This window comes from Aythya marila (genome assembly GCF_965140915.1).
Source record: "Aythya marila genome assembly, chromosome: 2".
NCBI classification, from domain to species: Eukaryota; Metazoa; Chordata; class Aves; order Anseriformes; family Anatidae; genus Aythya; species Aythya marila.
The window spans coordinates 140,589,645-140,605,949 of record NC_139043.1 but is presented as its reverse complement, the minus strand read 5'-3'; the positions used below and the strand labels follow the sequence as shown (position 1 = coordinate 140,605,949).

The 16,305-nt window shown below is 42.0% G+C and overlaps 1 protein-coding gene across 3 annotated transcripts in view; it reads left to right on the top strand.

Annotated features, from left to right (window-relative positions):
* Window positions 1–16,305, top strand: part of CSMD3 (CUB and Sushi multiple domains 3) — a gene marked incomplete at both ends in the record, with an annotated part of 682,849 nt that overhangs the window by 402,864 nt on the left and 263,680 nt on the right. For all 3 annotated transcript variants that reach the window (XM_082754088.1, XM_082754087.1, XM_082754086.1), the window contains one exon: window positions 4,416–4,532. In XM_082754088.1, the coding sequence (XP_082610214.1) occupies window positions 4,416–4,532 (117 nt within the window). The remainder of the gene's footprint in view (window positions 1–4,415; window positions 4,533–16,305) is intronic.

Below are 16,305 nucleotides of genomic sequence, written 5' to 3'. Positions count from 1 at the left end.
AGTCTTTTGAAAAAACTTTAAATTTATCTATGAAAATGGTAGGTGATATCAGTTTAAAAGGTGGAAAACATTACTAATTCACAAATATCACCATCTTCAGTCAGGCAAAATGGGTCAGTGATTATTATTTTTTTTCTATATTGTTATTGAACACCATATGTTGAAATACATCAATACACGTATCTATGTAGAATGTGTATTATTTTCTTTTGCTTTAATTAAATAACAAGTATGTTCTCTTGACAGTTTTCTGTCCTTGGATGTGGTCAAACCCTTTTATCTCACATTTAGTCTTCTTGATATCTTCATATCATTGCTATACCCTTCATGGGTCTGAAGTAGACTTCAGTTACATTAAAATAAATTTAATTAATAAATTAATAAATAGTTACATAGAAATAAATAAATCATTTTAAATTGGTCATAATCCTTGTTCAGAGACCTCAGATAACAGAGAACATAGGTAGTGGATGCTGAGTTTTATTTCATAGTATAAAATAAAATAAAATAAAATAAAATAAAATAAAATAAAATAAAATAAAATAAAATAAAATAAAATAAAATAAAATAAAATAAAATAAAATAAAATAAAATAAAATAAAATAAAATAAAATACAATTAAGAGGTAAGGGGATCTTCTACAAAGAAGTGCTAAAGTAAAGCTATACAGATTGACCTCTGCAGGAGGAGATTATACAGGCTTACTTCTGCAGTAAAACATAAACATTTAAAAAATAGAACTGAGGACACATGCAAAAAAATGGGAAAAGACTTCTATGAGCAGAAATGTTACCTTCCTTGCTTATTAACTGCTGCCACATTTTATTGTAAAATGTCCTAGCTATATGTTTGTGTAGCACAGAGGCTGTGACAAGAAAGATAAATAAGTACTTGAAATAGGTAATACAGTGGTCATAGAGACCAAAAATATATCTTTCAAGAGTAGGTTAAGAAAGGTTGTCTCATTTAAGTGAATGAAACAAAGCTAGAAACTGTCATGCTTTGCCAGCCCTCCAAAGTGAATTTCCAAGATGGAAAATAACATAATGACAGCTTATAATAAGAATAAATGGGTGAAAATTAACCATGAATAAATTTAGGCTAGAAATTATAAGTCTATTTCTAATATGGAACAGTGATTTTTTATAATAGTAGGATGGAATGAAAATGCTCCTGAAATGGAGCTTGATGATTTTATGAATGACATAAGTCAGGTGTTTTCCTTACAACTAGTTATGTATTTCAGTGATTAAGTGTGTCCTTCCACTGAGACACTTATATGTAGCCTGAGTAAAGGTTCTAAAATTGTTTGGGGAAAAAAAATATATATATACATATATATAATATAGGGAAATTTATATAGGGCAATTTTCTAAGCTAGTCTTGCTTGCTGCCACTCTTCCTTTTGTTACTGAGCAAAAGGGATGAAGTCATGATCCATTACAACAAAAGTCTTCAAGCAACCCAATGCTATAAGAATCTTATTTCACTTGAACAGCTGGCTTAGTCACTTGATTCCACTACTAAATTTTAATCTTCAATCACATTTAACAAAGACTTACTTCATAAGCTATTACATTATTTTCCATTATCACATAAAGGTACTTTGTACTATACATCCAGATATCTACCTGTATTACATGCAGATATTTTTTGTTAATTTTTTGTTAGTTTTTAATTCCTTCTCACAAAACACAGTAATAAATAAATAAATAAAAAGATTAAGGCATGTCTTGACTGAGCTGTTTTTCTTACATAACAAATAAATTAAATGCCATGTTAGCAACACAATAAATGATGATTAAAAAGCAAACAAACAAACAAACAACAACAACAACAAAAAAACACATTTCATGTACCCAATTTTCCACATTAGAATGCCAAGCTAGTGCTTCAGTTATTTGCTTATTTATTCATTATACTTTTAGTCTGTCCTGTTTTAGTATGTCTCCATATATCAGACAATGAAGTGAAAATGTTTCTTATAGAATCTAGAAAAATGTGTAAAGAGTATCTTTTGCTGTTTTCATTTTAACATGTTTCTGTTTTCCTTTGCATTCCAAAAAAGAGTCAGATACTAGTTTTGATATTATATGCTCTGGCTGTTTCCCATCTTATCAGGACCAGTGCACACTTTATATTTCAGATCTGTCAACTTGGCTTTGTTTGGTAACATGCTGGTCCCTTGATGCCTTTGTTTGCCATCTGCTAGCCTTCATACAGTTACAGTGAATGCCATAGACATTTTGTCATCACTTGCATTCTTGAAAGATTTTTCAAACACCCGCTGTAAAATACATTATTTGTTTGGGCGGTTTCCCATGATTATAAAAATTGATTGCATATTCTATTGCAGTCCTTCTTAATAGGGCTGACCTAAAGTGTGGACAAAGTAGGTAGTTACCATCAGAATCTGCAATAGCATGCTGTTATAACATTCCCTGATTCTATTTTGCTAATGTCTAAATATAACAAGATCAGATGATAACTGACCTCATTGGATCTTCATCATGAGGAGGAAAATAAATGTGTTGGAGCATCATTTCCTTTTGGCAAATATGATGAGATTGGGCAGTAGTGGTCCTAAAATTTCAGCCTGTGGTATTGGATCTCCAACTTTCTAGCTTACAATCTGGCCAAAAAGGCTAGAAAGCTGGCAGGAAAAGCAGCACATGGACACATACACACACACACACACACACACACAAATGATGAGGCTACCCAGATAAAAATATCTTTCAAAGAGAAAGTGGTTAGCTACAACAATCAAACCAATTTAGCTAGGCAAAATAGGGTATTATTTATTTATTTTAATTGAATGTATATGAGTAGGGAAAAGACTAAAGGTTACAGGTAATAGCAACCTTTAATTGTCATAAACTTTTTCTCATAAATGGAGTAGTGTTCCCATCAGAGTGTGGGTGATGTTGAGTTTGTTTCTCTGTCTTCTCTCCCCAGCTAAGACTGCAAATATCTTCAGTTTTTCTGCAGTCTTACTGTATCCTAGCATATAGAATAAAGTGTATAGTAACAATATCCAAGTTTCATTTATTTTCTATAAGAAAACTGTAATTAAATGTATACTTCTTTATGTTCAGTACCCTAAAGGGGGTAATATATAACATGCTAATATAGCACATTATAACATATAATAGGGAGTAATATGTAATGTTAATATATATATATACATGTATATAAACAACCAAAAAAAAAAAAACATAGTTATGCATTTCATAATTTACCCTGTCAGTGTTTAGCACAAATCATCACAAATATAAAACTGAATGTGTGAGGATGTTGTTTGAGTACTGTTATTATATTGGAAGTGCAAACTTCTCCCACCTTCACGCTCTGTACTATGTTTGAGTGTTGTGTTTGTAGCTGCTGATGATGTTCAAAGAGGGGCAGAAGCATGTTATACCAGTTAGTGCTGGTGGGGCAGCCTCTCAGAGAAAAAAAAATATATATATATTTATATATATATATATATATATATATATATTGCTTCTCCAGCCTGTGACAACCTCCTTCCCTCTTCCTTGCTCATGTAGCAACATACCACCGGGAAGCACAGAGATGAGCTATAGGTAAACAACAGCTTGGAGAGCAATGAGGTGAACCGGAACTGGTAGTTGTATCAACTGGAATTGCAGACATGCATCTGCCATCTACCTATCTCCCAAACTGCCTTTCAACAGTTTTTCAAAAGTTTCTGCTAAAGGGAAAACTTTATGGTTTACAGTGGAAGTGTTGAATATTGGCTTATGTTAATGGTGAATGTTGAAGATATTTATGCCAGTTTTGTGATGATTTTACTTTTGTATTTTGTATTAATTCAAGAGGTAATTTAATTTTTATATCACTCAATTGCTGATTACAAAGTCACTATTGATACTACAGAATGGCTTATTCTTATATTGGCAGTTGTCAGTTATAGATGTAAATGCATGACACACTAAAGGATGTCATGCTTCCCTGCATTAATATTACCAGTCACTAATTCTTCAATACTAAGGTCTAATCTATTCCATTTTAACTCTCCATTCTTAGCACCTGGCTAAAGTGCTGTTGTTTGGTTCTATATTTTCTGCCTTCATCCTCCTGCTGGACTTTTGAGTTTCATAGAATCACAAGAAAATGTGAAAAAAACAGCTAAGGAAACTCACTTTTTGTTTTATTAATAACTAGCAAAAAGTATGTTAACCATTCTTTGATTTTATTTCCTTTCATATTGTGTTAAATGGACTATTGTCCATAAGTAAGATTGATGAATCATTTGATCAACTAGTTTTCAGTAGTTTTAAAACCAGAAGTTTTAAAAAGATAGTTTTGTTCTTTTTTTTTTTTTTTTTTAAGCTGTATGTTCTATATTGTTTTATTAATATACTAGTTGTTTGTTTGTTTGTTAATTCTAGCTTTGTGTGGTGGAGATGTTAGAGGACCTACTGGGACAATTTTATCCCCTGGTTATCCAGAACTCTATCCAAATTCACTGAATTGTACATGGACTGTGGATGTTACCCATGGGAAAGGTAAATACATTGTTTTCTCTATTCTCCTTCCCTTCCCTTCCCTTCCCTTCCCTTCCCTTCCCTTCCCTTCCCTTCCCTTCCCTTCCCTTCCCTTCCCTTCCCTTCCCTTCCCTTCCCTTCCCTTCCCTTCCCTTCCCTTCCCTTCCCTTCCCTTCCCTTTTTCCTTTCCTTTATTTAATTTCTTTTTTCTTAAACATATACGTAAAAGTCCAGTGTTCTGTGCTACACATATAGATTCCAGATCTGGGTTAGCCACACTGAATTAGGATTGTATTTCTGATTTTCATTTGTATTTATATTTAATGTATTAATTCCTAGAATTCCAGATGTAGACTAGGCCCAATGGAAAGCCAAATGTTTTTTACAGAACAAAACATCACTGAAAGACTGTAGTCCAAGTAACAGACAGTTGTATAAATGCACATTAATCCATACAGGTGAAAGAAGGTGGATGTTTTTTCTGTGTTCATGAAAAAATGCCTTCTCTTAGAGACATTAGACAGAAATTGTCCTTGATATTTAAATTTTTTATCAATTATCTGAAGGGAAGACTTGTGTGAGAATATTATTCATATTATGTCATAAAAAGAAGTGAAGATAGAAGAGAATTGTTTTAAATATCGTTTTCATCATGTGAAATTTTACATTATGACTAGCTGTTGACCAGGAAATGTCAGAAAGAAAAGTCCCTTTATTTTGAAGGAAAGAAATAGTTTCTTTCATTTATATGCAGGGTGGCAGAGGAGAACTGGCAGAGGAGCTGGCCAAGCCACTATCCATCATTTATCAACAGTCCTGGCTATCAGGGGAGGTCCCAGTTGACTGGCGGCTAGCAAACGTGACACCCATCTACAAGAAGGGCCGGAGGGCAGACCCGGGAAACTACAGTCCTGTCACTTTGACCTCAGTGCCAGGGAAGCTCATGGAGCAGATCCTCTTGAGAGTCATCACGCAGCACTTGCAGGGCAAGCAGGTGATCAGGCCCAGTCAGCATGGGTTTATGAAAGGCAGGTCCTGCTTGACGAACCTGATCTCCTTCTATGACCATGTGTCGTGCTGGGTGGATGAGGGAAAGGCTGTGGATGTGGTCTACCTTGACTTCAGCAAGGCTTTTGACACTTCTCTGCCAGGCAGAGAAGGACGTGGGAGTGATGGTTGATAGTTGGCTGAATATGAGCCAGCAGTGTGCTCAGGTGGCCAAGAAGGCCAATGGCATCCTGGCTTGCATAAGAAACAGTGTGACCAGCAGGGCTAGGGAGGTGATCGTCCCCCTGTACTTGGCTCTGGTGAGGCCGCACCTCGAGTACTGTGTTCAGTTTTGGGCCCCACGCTACAAGAAGGACATCGAGGTGCTTGAGCGGGTCCAGAGAAGGGTGACAAAGCTGGTGAGGGGCCTGGAGAACAAGTCCTATGAGGAGTGGCTGAGGGAGCTGGGCTTGTTCAGCCTGGAGAAAAGGAGGCTCAGGGGTAACCTTATTGCTCTCTACAGATACCTTAAAGGAGGCTGTAGTGAGGTGAGGGTTGGTCTGTTCTCCCACGTGCCTGGTGACAGGATGAGGGGGAATAGGCTTAAGTTGCACCAGGGGAGTTTTAGGTTAGATGTTAGGAAGAACTTCTTTACCGAAAGGGTTGTTGGACACTGGAACAGGCTGCCCAGGGAAGTGGTGGAGTCACCATCCCTGGAAGTCTTTAAAAGATGTTTAGACGTAGAGCTTAGGGATATGGTTTAGTGGGGATTGTTAGTGTTAGCTCAGAGGTTTGACTCGATGATCTTGAGGTCTCTTCCAACCCAGAAATTCTGTGATTCTGTGATTCTGTGATCTAGAGATTCAATAAATAATATGGTTTAGAAATAAATGTAGATGGAGAAAAAAGATAAATAATGCAACCCCTTCAGGAGACATTTAGAATGGTAAGAAAGAACTAATGACTAAACAACTAATGAGAGACAGGAGACTTTCAAAAAAACGTTATTTGTTGAAGGCAGGTATACCTGCCTGTCATGAACCCATGCTGACTGGGCCTGACCCACTGGTTGTCCTGCATACGTTGCATGTTTGCATCCCAAATGACCTGTTCCATCACCTTTCCTGGCACCGAGGTCAGGCTGACAGTCCTGTAGTTCCCCGGGCCCTCCTTACAACCCTTCTTATAGATGGACATCACATCAGCAAGTATCCTGGATATCTCCAGATAACGAAGACCGCTGACAGATGATGGAAATTGGCCCAGCAATCACATCTGCCAACTCCCTCAGCACTGTCGGGTGGATCCCATCTGGCTCCGTGGACTTGTGACAGTCTTCATAAGATCATCATCCTTTGATCTTCCTCTGAACTCACTCCAGTAGTTCTATGTCCTTCTTGCACTGGGGAGCCCAGAACCAGACACAATACTCTAGGTGTGGCCTCACTAGGGCTGAGTAGATGGGGAGGATCACTCTTCTGAATTCACCCCAGGATACAGTTGGCCTTTTTGTCCACAAGGGCACATTGCCTGCTTATGGTCAGCCTGCTGTCCAGTAGGACTCCCACATCCCTCTCTGCAGAGCTATTCTCCAGCAGGTCAACCCCCAGCCTGTACTAGTGCTTGGGGTAATTTCTCCCTAGGTGCACTTACCCCTGTTGAACTTCACAAGGTTCCTCTCGGCCCAACCCTCCAGCCTCTCAAGGTCCCTCTGAATGGCAGCACAGCCCTCTAGAATATGAGACACTCCTCCAAGCTTTATGTCATCAGCAAACTTGCTGAGGGTGCACTCCGTTTTATCATTGTCCTGGTTTCAGTTAGCACAGAATTAATTTTCTTCCTAGTAGCTGGTGGAATGCTGTGTTTTGGCTTAGAATGAGAAGAGTGCTGATAACACCCCGATGCTTTAATTGTTGCAGAGCAGTGCTTATACTAAGCCAAGGACATCTCAGCCTTTGCTCTGTCCTGCCAACGGGCAGGCTGGGGGGTGCAGTAAGAGCTGGGAGGGGACAGACCCAGGACAGGTGACCCAAACTAGCCAAAGGGGTATTCCATACCATCTGACGTCATGCTAAACAATATATAGGGGTGGCTAGCCGGGGGGAGGGGGCCGGACTGCTCGGGGTTAAGCTGGGCATCGGTCAGCGGGTGGTGAGCAATTGCATTGTGCATCACTTGTTTGTACATATTATTAGTAGTAGTACTATTATCATCATTGTATTATTATTATTATTATTATTATTATTATTATTATTATTATTATTATTATTATTTTCCTGTCTTATTAAACTGTCTTTATCTCAACTCACGGGCTTCACTTTCCATTTCTCTCCCCCGTCCCAGAGAGGGAGGGGGGAGGGTGAGCGAACGGCTGCGTGGTATTTAGCTGCCAGCCGGGTTAAACCACGACAGTCTTTTTGGCGCCCAACGTGGGGCTCGAAAGGTTGAGATAACGGCAGATCTGACCAGAGTGTGTTAAAATAAAATTGGTATAAGTATTAGACCTGCTTAATAGTCACTTGTCATAATGCTGATTGCTTTAATCTCAACTGTGCTGCGCCTGTTTTCCAAATTGAGTATTATAGCACGTTATTTTCCGTATGTGCTCTCTGTCATGTTGTTTATCCTCTCCGGGCCCTGGTTTCAGACCATTATGGTACTGTGTGTTGTATCAGTGGCTTATGAGATGATGAAATACCTGGCCATGACTCTAACCTGGTATTTGTACTCAGTAACATCTTCGATTCTGTACTTTGCAAACTGTATTTTGGAAACTATTAGCAATTGTATCTGTTGCCTTTTTTCATTAGGGAGTCAATCTGTGGAGGGGAAAGGGGAAGATAATTTTTCTTACTTGATCACTCTCCCTTTCTCCTTCACCACCCCTGTACCCTCCTTGATCACTCTCCCTTCCTCCTTCACCACCCTCTTATCCTCCGAGTTTATTACAATAGCTCTCCAAGATATTGAATATTTCTGGAATACTCAGAATACCATAGTCTTGTTGTTCTGCCTCATGAATGCACTTCAGATTCTGCTTAAAGTTAAACAACTACTTATGAAGCTCATCCGGAGATCTGCCCGGAGGCAGTATAGTTGTGGGTGGCAGGGAGTATGGGTGGATATGGGCAGGCATCTAGAGCAGTTAGCACCCCCAGTGTGTTGGAAATTCACCCCTGAACAATGGCAAAATCCTCAAAAACTGGCAGAATGCTTGAAAAAAAGGTGTAATGATTCTGGCAGTTCCAAAGTAACACAAATCATTGTAACGTGCTGGGGCCTGGCTCATGCCTATCGAGCTGCCATTGATACTGCTGTCAACTTAGTGACAGACCCTGCGGCCACTCCAAACCCTGTGACAGATCCAACGGCCACTGTGACCCCTACGGTGGATTCTGCAGCCGCTCCAGTCCCAGCTCCTGCAGCTGCTCCAGCTCCAGCTCCTGAAGCCGCTCCAGCTCCAGCTCCTACTGCTGCTCCAGTCCCAGCTCCTGCAACTGCTCCAGCTCCAGCTCCAGCTCCTGTAGCCGCTACAGCTCCGGTTCCTGCAACTGCTCCAGCTCCTGTAGCCGCTCCAGCTCCTGTGGCCGTGCCAGAGAAACGAGCTGTAGCAGTGCAAGTTGACCCTGCAGAGGGCATTCCAACCCCTGTGGCAGACCCTGTAACAAAGTCAGAGAAACGAGCAGTAGCAGTGCAAGCTGCCCCTGTAGAGAAGGTGAAAATATGGTATAGAAATTCAAGTCGTTTAGAACGCAGAGAGTCTTCTGCCAATCCGGGTAAGGCTTCTGCCAAAACTAAGTATAGAGATGACGAAGATGATGACGACGCTGGGCCGTCAAGGATTCAGGAGGAGGAAGATGAGGATGCCGAAAGAGCAACAGTAACTACCCGAAGCCTAAACGAGCGCGAGCTACGAGATGTGCGAAAAGATTTTGGTCGCTGTATAGGTGAGCAGCTTGTCACCTGGCTGCTCCGGTGCTGGGATTCTGGAGCCAATTGTGTGGAATTAGACGGCAGGGAAGCCAAGCGGCTGGGATCCCTTGCTCGAGACGCCGGCATTGACAAAGCAATTGCAGATGGAGCACGACCCACCAGCCTCTGGAGGCGTCTCCTCTCAGCTGTGAGGGAAAGGTATCCCTTCAAGGAAGATATTTTATGTCTACCAGGCAAGTGGACCACTATGGAGAAGGGAATCCAGTACCTGAGGGAATTAGCCGTACGGGAAGTGATTTATGAGGATCCAGACCTCAAACAAACATCCACAGATCCAGATGAAGTCAAGTGTACACGACCCATGTGGCGGAAGTTTGTACGGAGTGCACCATCATCATATGCCAGCTCATTGGCAATAATGGCCTGGAAAGAGGATGAGGAACCCACAGTGGGTGAAGCGGCTAAACAACTCCGGCAGTACGAAGAAAGTCTCTCCTCTTCCTTACAGGCCTGCGTCTCAGCTGTGGAGAAACTTTCTGAAAAGGTTCACCAACTTGAAGAGAATCTATTGTCCTCCCCACCTGAACCAACCAGTGCCCACCGACCAAAGGAGAACACTTGGGAGAAACTTTCTGAAAAGGTTCACCAACTTGAAGAGAGATTATTCTCCTTCGCACCTGTACAAAGCAGTGTCTCAGCTGTCAGGGGTAGGCGTTCACCCACACAAGGAAGACGATATGGTGGGTACTCACCCCGTGCCACCCTGTGGTTTTACTTACGAGACCATGGAGAGGACATGAGAAAGTGGGATGGAAAATCTACCGCGACCCTAGAGGCACGGGTACGTGAGTTGCAAAAGAAAACAATCAGGAAAAAGGGATTCTCCGAAAAGTTTGCTGCTCCAACTTCCAGCAGACAGTCCTTCAAACACAGAAACGAGGAAGATTCTGACCAGGATTAGGGGGGCCCTGCCTCCAGCCAGGGGGAGGAAAGGGACAATCGAGTTTATTGGACTGTGTGGATTCGATGGCCTGGCACATCACGCGCACAGAAGTATAAGGCTTTAGTAGACACCGGTGCACAATGTACTATAATGCCATCGAGCTATAAAGGACCAGAGCCCATCTATATTTGTGGAGTGACAGGGGGATCTCAGCAGTTGACTGTATTGGAGGCTGAAGTGAGTCTGACTGGGAATGAGTGGGAGAAGCACCGCATTGTGACTGGTCCGGATGCTCCATGTATCCTTGGCATAGACTATCTTAGAAGAGGATACTGCAAGGACCCAAAAGGGTTCCGGTGGGCTTTTGGTATTGCTGCCTTAGAGACAGAGGGCATTAAACAATTATCTACCTTGCCTGGTCTCTCAGAGGACCCCTCTGTTGTGGGGTTGCTGAGGGTCGAAGAACAGCAAGTGCCAATTGCTACCACAACTGTGCACCGGCGGCAATATCGCACCAACCGAGACTCCCTGATTCCCATCCATAAGCTAATTCGTCAATTGGAGAGCCAAGGAGTGATCAGCAAGACTCATTCACCTTTCAATAGTCCCATATGGCCAGTGCGAAAGTCTAATGGCGAGTGGAGACTAACAGTGGACTATCGCGGCCTGAACGAAGTCACGCCACCACTGAGTGCTGCAGTGCCGGACATGCTGGAACTTCAGTATGAACTTGAATCGAAGGCAGCCAAGTGGTACGCCACAATTGATATCGCTAATGCATTTTTCTCCATCCCTCTAGCAGCAGAGTGCAGGCCACAATTTGCCTTCACTTGGAGGGGAGTCCAATATACTTGGAATAGGCTACCCCAGGGGTGGAAACACAGCCCTACCATTTGCCATGGGCTGATCCAGTCTGCACTAGAGCAGGGGGAAGCTCCTGAACACCTGCAGTACATCGATGACATTATTGTGTGGGGTGACACAGCAGAGGAAGTTTTCGAGAAAGGGAAGAAAATAGTCCAAATCCTTCTGAAAGCCGGTTTTGCCATAAAACAAAATAAAGTCAAAGGACCTGCACGGGAGATCCAGTTTTTAGGAATAAAATGGCAAGATGGACGTCGTCAAATCCCAATGGATGTGATCAACAAAATAACAGCTATGTCTCCACCAACTAACAAAAAAGAAACACAGACTTTCCTAGGTGTTGTGGGGTTTTGGAGAATGCACATCCCAAATTACAGTCTGATTGTAAACCCACTCTACCAAGTAACTCGTAAGAAGAATGAGTTTGAATGGGGCCCTGAACAACGACAAGCCTTTGAACAAATCAAGCAGGAAATAGTCCATGCAGTAGCCCTTGGGCCAGTTCGAACAGGACCAGATGTAAAGAATGTGCTCTACACTGCAGCCGGGGAGAACGGCCCCACCTGGAGCCTCTGGCAGAAAGAACCTGGGGAAACTCGAGGTCGGCCTCTGGGGTTTTGGAGTCGGGGATACAGAGGATCTGAGGCCCGCTATACTCCAACTGAAAAGGAGATATTGGCAGCATATGAAGGAGTTCGATCTGCTTCGGAGGTGGTCGGTACTGAAGCGCAGCTCCTCCTAGCACCCCGATTACCGGTACTAGGCTGGATGTTCAAGGGAAGGGTCCCCTCTACGCATCATGCAACTGATGCTACATGGAGCAAGTGGGTTGCACTGATTACTCAGCGGGCTCGAATAGGAAACCCCAGTCGCCCAGGAATATTGGAAGTGATCATGGACTGGCCAGAAGGCAAATACTTTGGGATATCATCAGAGGAGGAGGTGGGTCGTGCTGAAGAAGCCCCACTGTACAACCAGTTGCCAGAGAATGAAAAGAAATATGCCCTGTTCACTGATGGGTCCTGTCGTATTGTGGGGAAGCATCGGAGATGGAAGGCTGCTGTATGGAGTCCTACGCGGCGAGTTGCAGAAGCTGCTGAGGGAGAAGGTGAATCGAGTCAGTTTGCAGAAGTGAAAGCCATTCAGCTGGCTTTAGACATTGCTGAACGAGAAAAATGGCCAGTTCTCTATCTCTACACCGATTCATGGATGGTAGCAAATGCCCTGTGGGGATGGTTACAGCAATGGAAGCAAAACAACTGGCAGCGTAGGGGCAAACCTATCTGGGCTGCTGCATTGTGGCAAGATATTGCTGCTCGGGTAGAGAACCTGGCTGTGAAAGTACGCCACGTAGATGCTCATGTGCCCAAGAATCGGGCTACTGAAGAACATCAAAACAACCAGCAGGTGGATCAGGCTGCTAAGATTGAAGTAGCTCAGGTGGACCTGGATTGGCAGCATAAAGGTGAATTATTTATAGCCCGATGGGCCCATGACACCTCAGGCCATCAAGGTAGAGATGCAACATACAGATGGGCTCGTGATCGAGGGGTGGACTTGACCATGGACGCTATAGCACAGGTTATTCATGACTGTGAAACATGTGCTGCAATCAAGCAAGCCAAACGGTCAAAGCCTCTTTGGTATGGAGGACGATGGCTGAAATATAAATATGGAGAGGCCTGGCAGATTGATTACATCACACTCCCTCAAACTCGCAATGGCAAGCGCCACGTACTTACAATGGTGGAAGCAACCACCGGATGGCTGGAAACATATCCTGTGCCTCATGCTACCGCCCGGAACACCATCCTGGGCCTTGAAAAGCAAGTCCTATGGCGACATGGCACCCCAGAAAGAATAGAATCAGACAATGGGACTCACTTCCGTAACAACCTTATAGACACTTGGGCCAAAGAACATGGTATTGAATGGGTGTATCACATCCCCTATCATGCACCAGCCTCCGGGAAAGTTGAACGATACAATGGCCTGTTAAAGACTACCTTGAAAGCAATGGGCGCTGGGACGTTCAAAAACTGGGATACGCATTTGGCAAAGGCCACCTGGTTAGTCAATACTAGGGGATCTACCAACCGAGCTGGACCTGCCCAATCAAACCTGTTACGTACTGTAGATGGGGATAAAGTTCCTGTAGTGCATGTAAAAAATATGCTGGGTAAAACAGTCTGGGCTACTCCTGCCTCAGGAAAAGGCAAACCTATTCGTGGAATTGTTTTCGCTCAGGGACCTGGATATACTTGGTGGGTGATGCAAAAGAACGGAGAGGTCCGGTGTGTACCTCAAGGAGATTTAATACTGGGTGAGAATAGCCCATGAACTGAATTGCACCATGTTAAATAGTATATTATACTGTATGTTATCACTACCATGATTACTATAGGTGACTAATTAGAATGTATGGAAAAGAGTGTAACCTGAGCATGACATAAATGGTATGGAATAAGGGGTGGATAGATGTCCTGGTTTCAGTTAGCACAGAATTAATTTTCTTCCTAGTAGCTGGTGGAATGCTGTGTTTTGGCTTAGAATGAGAAGAGTGCTGATAACACCCCGATGCTTTAATTGTTGCAGAGCAGTGCTTATACTAAGCCAAGGACATCTCAGCCTTTGCTCTGTCCTGCCAACGGGCAGGCTGGGGGGTGCAGTAAGAGCTGGGAGGGGACAGACCCAGGACAGGTGACCCAAACTAGCCAAAGGGGTATTCCATACCATCTGACGTCATGCTAAACAATATATAGGGGTGGCTAGCCGGGGGGAGGGGGCCGGACTGCTCGGGGTTAAGCTGGGCATCGGTCAGCGGGTGGTGAGCAATTGCATTGTGCATCACTTGTTTGTACATATTATTAGTAGTAGTACTATTATCATCATTGTATTATTATTATTATTATTATTATTATTATTATTATTATTATTATTATTATTATTATTTTCCTGTCTTATTAAACTGTCTTTATCTCAACTCACGGGCTTCACTTTCCATTTCTCTCCCCCGTCCCAGAGAGGGAGGGGGGAGGGTGAGCGAACGGCTGCGTGGTATTTAGCTGCCAGCCGGGTTAAACCACGACAATCATCAAGTTTGTTGATGAGTAAGTTAAACAACACACTACTGACCCCTGTGGGACACCACTAGCTATGGGCTCCAACTATACTCTGTACTACTGAGCACAACACTCTGAGCTCTGCCGTCTAGCCAATTGTCAATCCACCTCACGGTCCACTTATCTTGGCCGCACTTCCTGAGTTTGTCTAGGATAAGCTCACTTCCTGAGTTTGTACAGGTTGTGGAGAAGACAACAAGGAGAGGTATGCTGCTTGACCTTGTATGAATGAATGAGGAAGGACTAGTTGGTGATGAGAGAGTTGAGGGCAGCCTTGATTGACCATGATATAGTGGAGCTCAGTTTCTGGCAAGGAGGAAGCAGGGCAAAAAGTAGGATTGCAACCCTGGACTTGGGAGAGCAAACTTTGGCCTCTTCAGGGATCTACTTGGAAGAAATCTATGGGTTAGGGCCCTGGAAGGAAGGTGGGTCCAAGACAACTGGTTGGTATTCAAGTATCATTTCCTCCAAGCTCAAGATCGTTGCATCCCTATGAGTAAGAAGGCAAGAAAAGGGGGAAGACTTGCATGGATGAGCAAGGAGCTCCTGGCAAAGCTCAGACAGAAGAAGGAAGTCTGTGGAAAAAGGGTCCAGCCACTTGTGAGGAATACAGGGACTCTGCCAGAATATGCAGGGTTGTGAGAAGGAAGGCCATGGCCCATTTAGAATTAAATCTGGCAAGGGATGTCAAGGACAACAAGAAGGGCTACTTCAAATACATCAATAGTATTTCCAATGTATTGGAAAAAAATCGTTTATCTTCAGGACATGGATTATCTCAAAGTAAATGTATCTAAAATAGATGGAATGAATTGTTCTCTGAGAGTGCCTATTTACCTCTATTATCTGATGTCCAGGAGCTTTATCTGATGGATGAATAGTCCAAAGGGAAACTCAGAGACTTTTTAAAGTGTTAGATGGTTACCATTAGAGAAAATTAATCCCATACATATGCATGGATGATTTTAAAATGGAGGAGAGAAAGTTTATTTTGGAAATCTCATTTTCTGCTCTATTTCATATCTAATATAATTAGTACTTCAAAATGTCAAGGAGTATCTTGTATTGGCTATTAACTAGTGATACATTTTGTAGAATATAATTAATATTTTTCTTTAAGCTTTTTTTTTTTTAATTTGGATAAAAATTGGCAGTCTGATGTCAGACTACCAAGCAAATGTATGTAACATGTAACATATATGTTACATGTATGTAACATGCTGGGGGGTACTTTAAAACATGTATCTTTGTGTTGCAACTTCATAATGCTATTACTTCATGGCAGGTGATTAAATGCATTTATTTAATTAAGATTTATATGTTTTATCTGCATATGTTGTATTGCTAAGAAAAGCTCTGTTTCTGTATGCATATGTATTGTCTGAAATAATAACATCTGCAACATATATTTTTATATTTTACTTTCACTATTCAATTGCATTAAACAGGAAATTCTGGATTGATTTCTCATTCATATTCATGTGGACCAGTATTAAGGTTTTTGAATGTCCACTAAAAACTTTGCTATAATTTTTTATGTTATTTTTAATTTTAATTTTGATAATTAGAATATTGGAACATGCACTTTAAGTATAGTTAATAAGTCTAGGAATGTGTGCTATACCTGAAGAGGAAATGAATCATCTATCGTGACATTAATTCCTATATTGTGTCTGTTGTTAGCATGTAGTTCAAATGTAGTGAAGTGAAATTTGTGGACTGTCAATGGTATAGTTTAAACAACTAACTAGTAGAAAAATTCATTTCATTTACCCTCTCCCCACACCCTCCTCCCACTCCCCAGCATTCTGGATTGCAATATTGAGAAATGACATTACGCCTTCTTGGTTTTAGTCAATATGTACATATATATATGTTCCCCTTACAAAAAAGGGGGCATGTGCAAAATAAGAAGGAATCTACCTGAACATATATTTTTAAAATT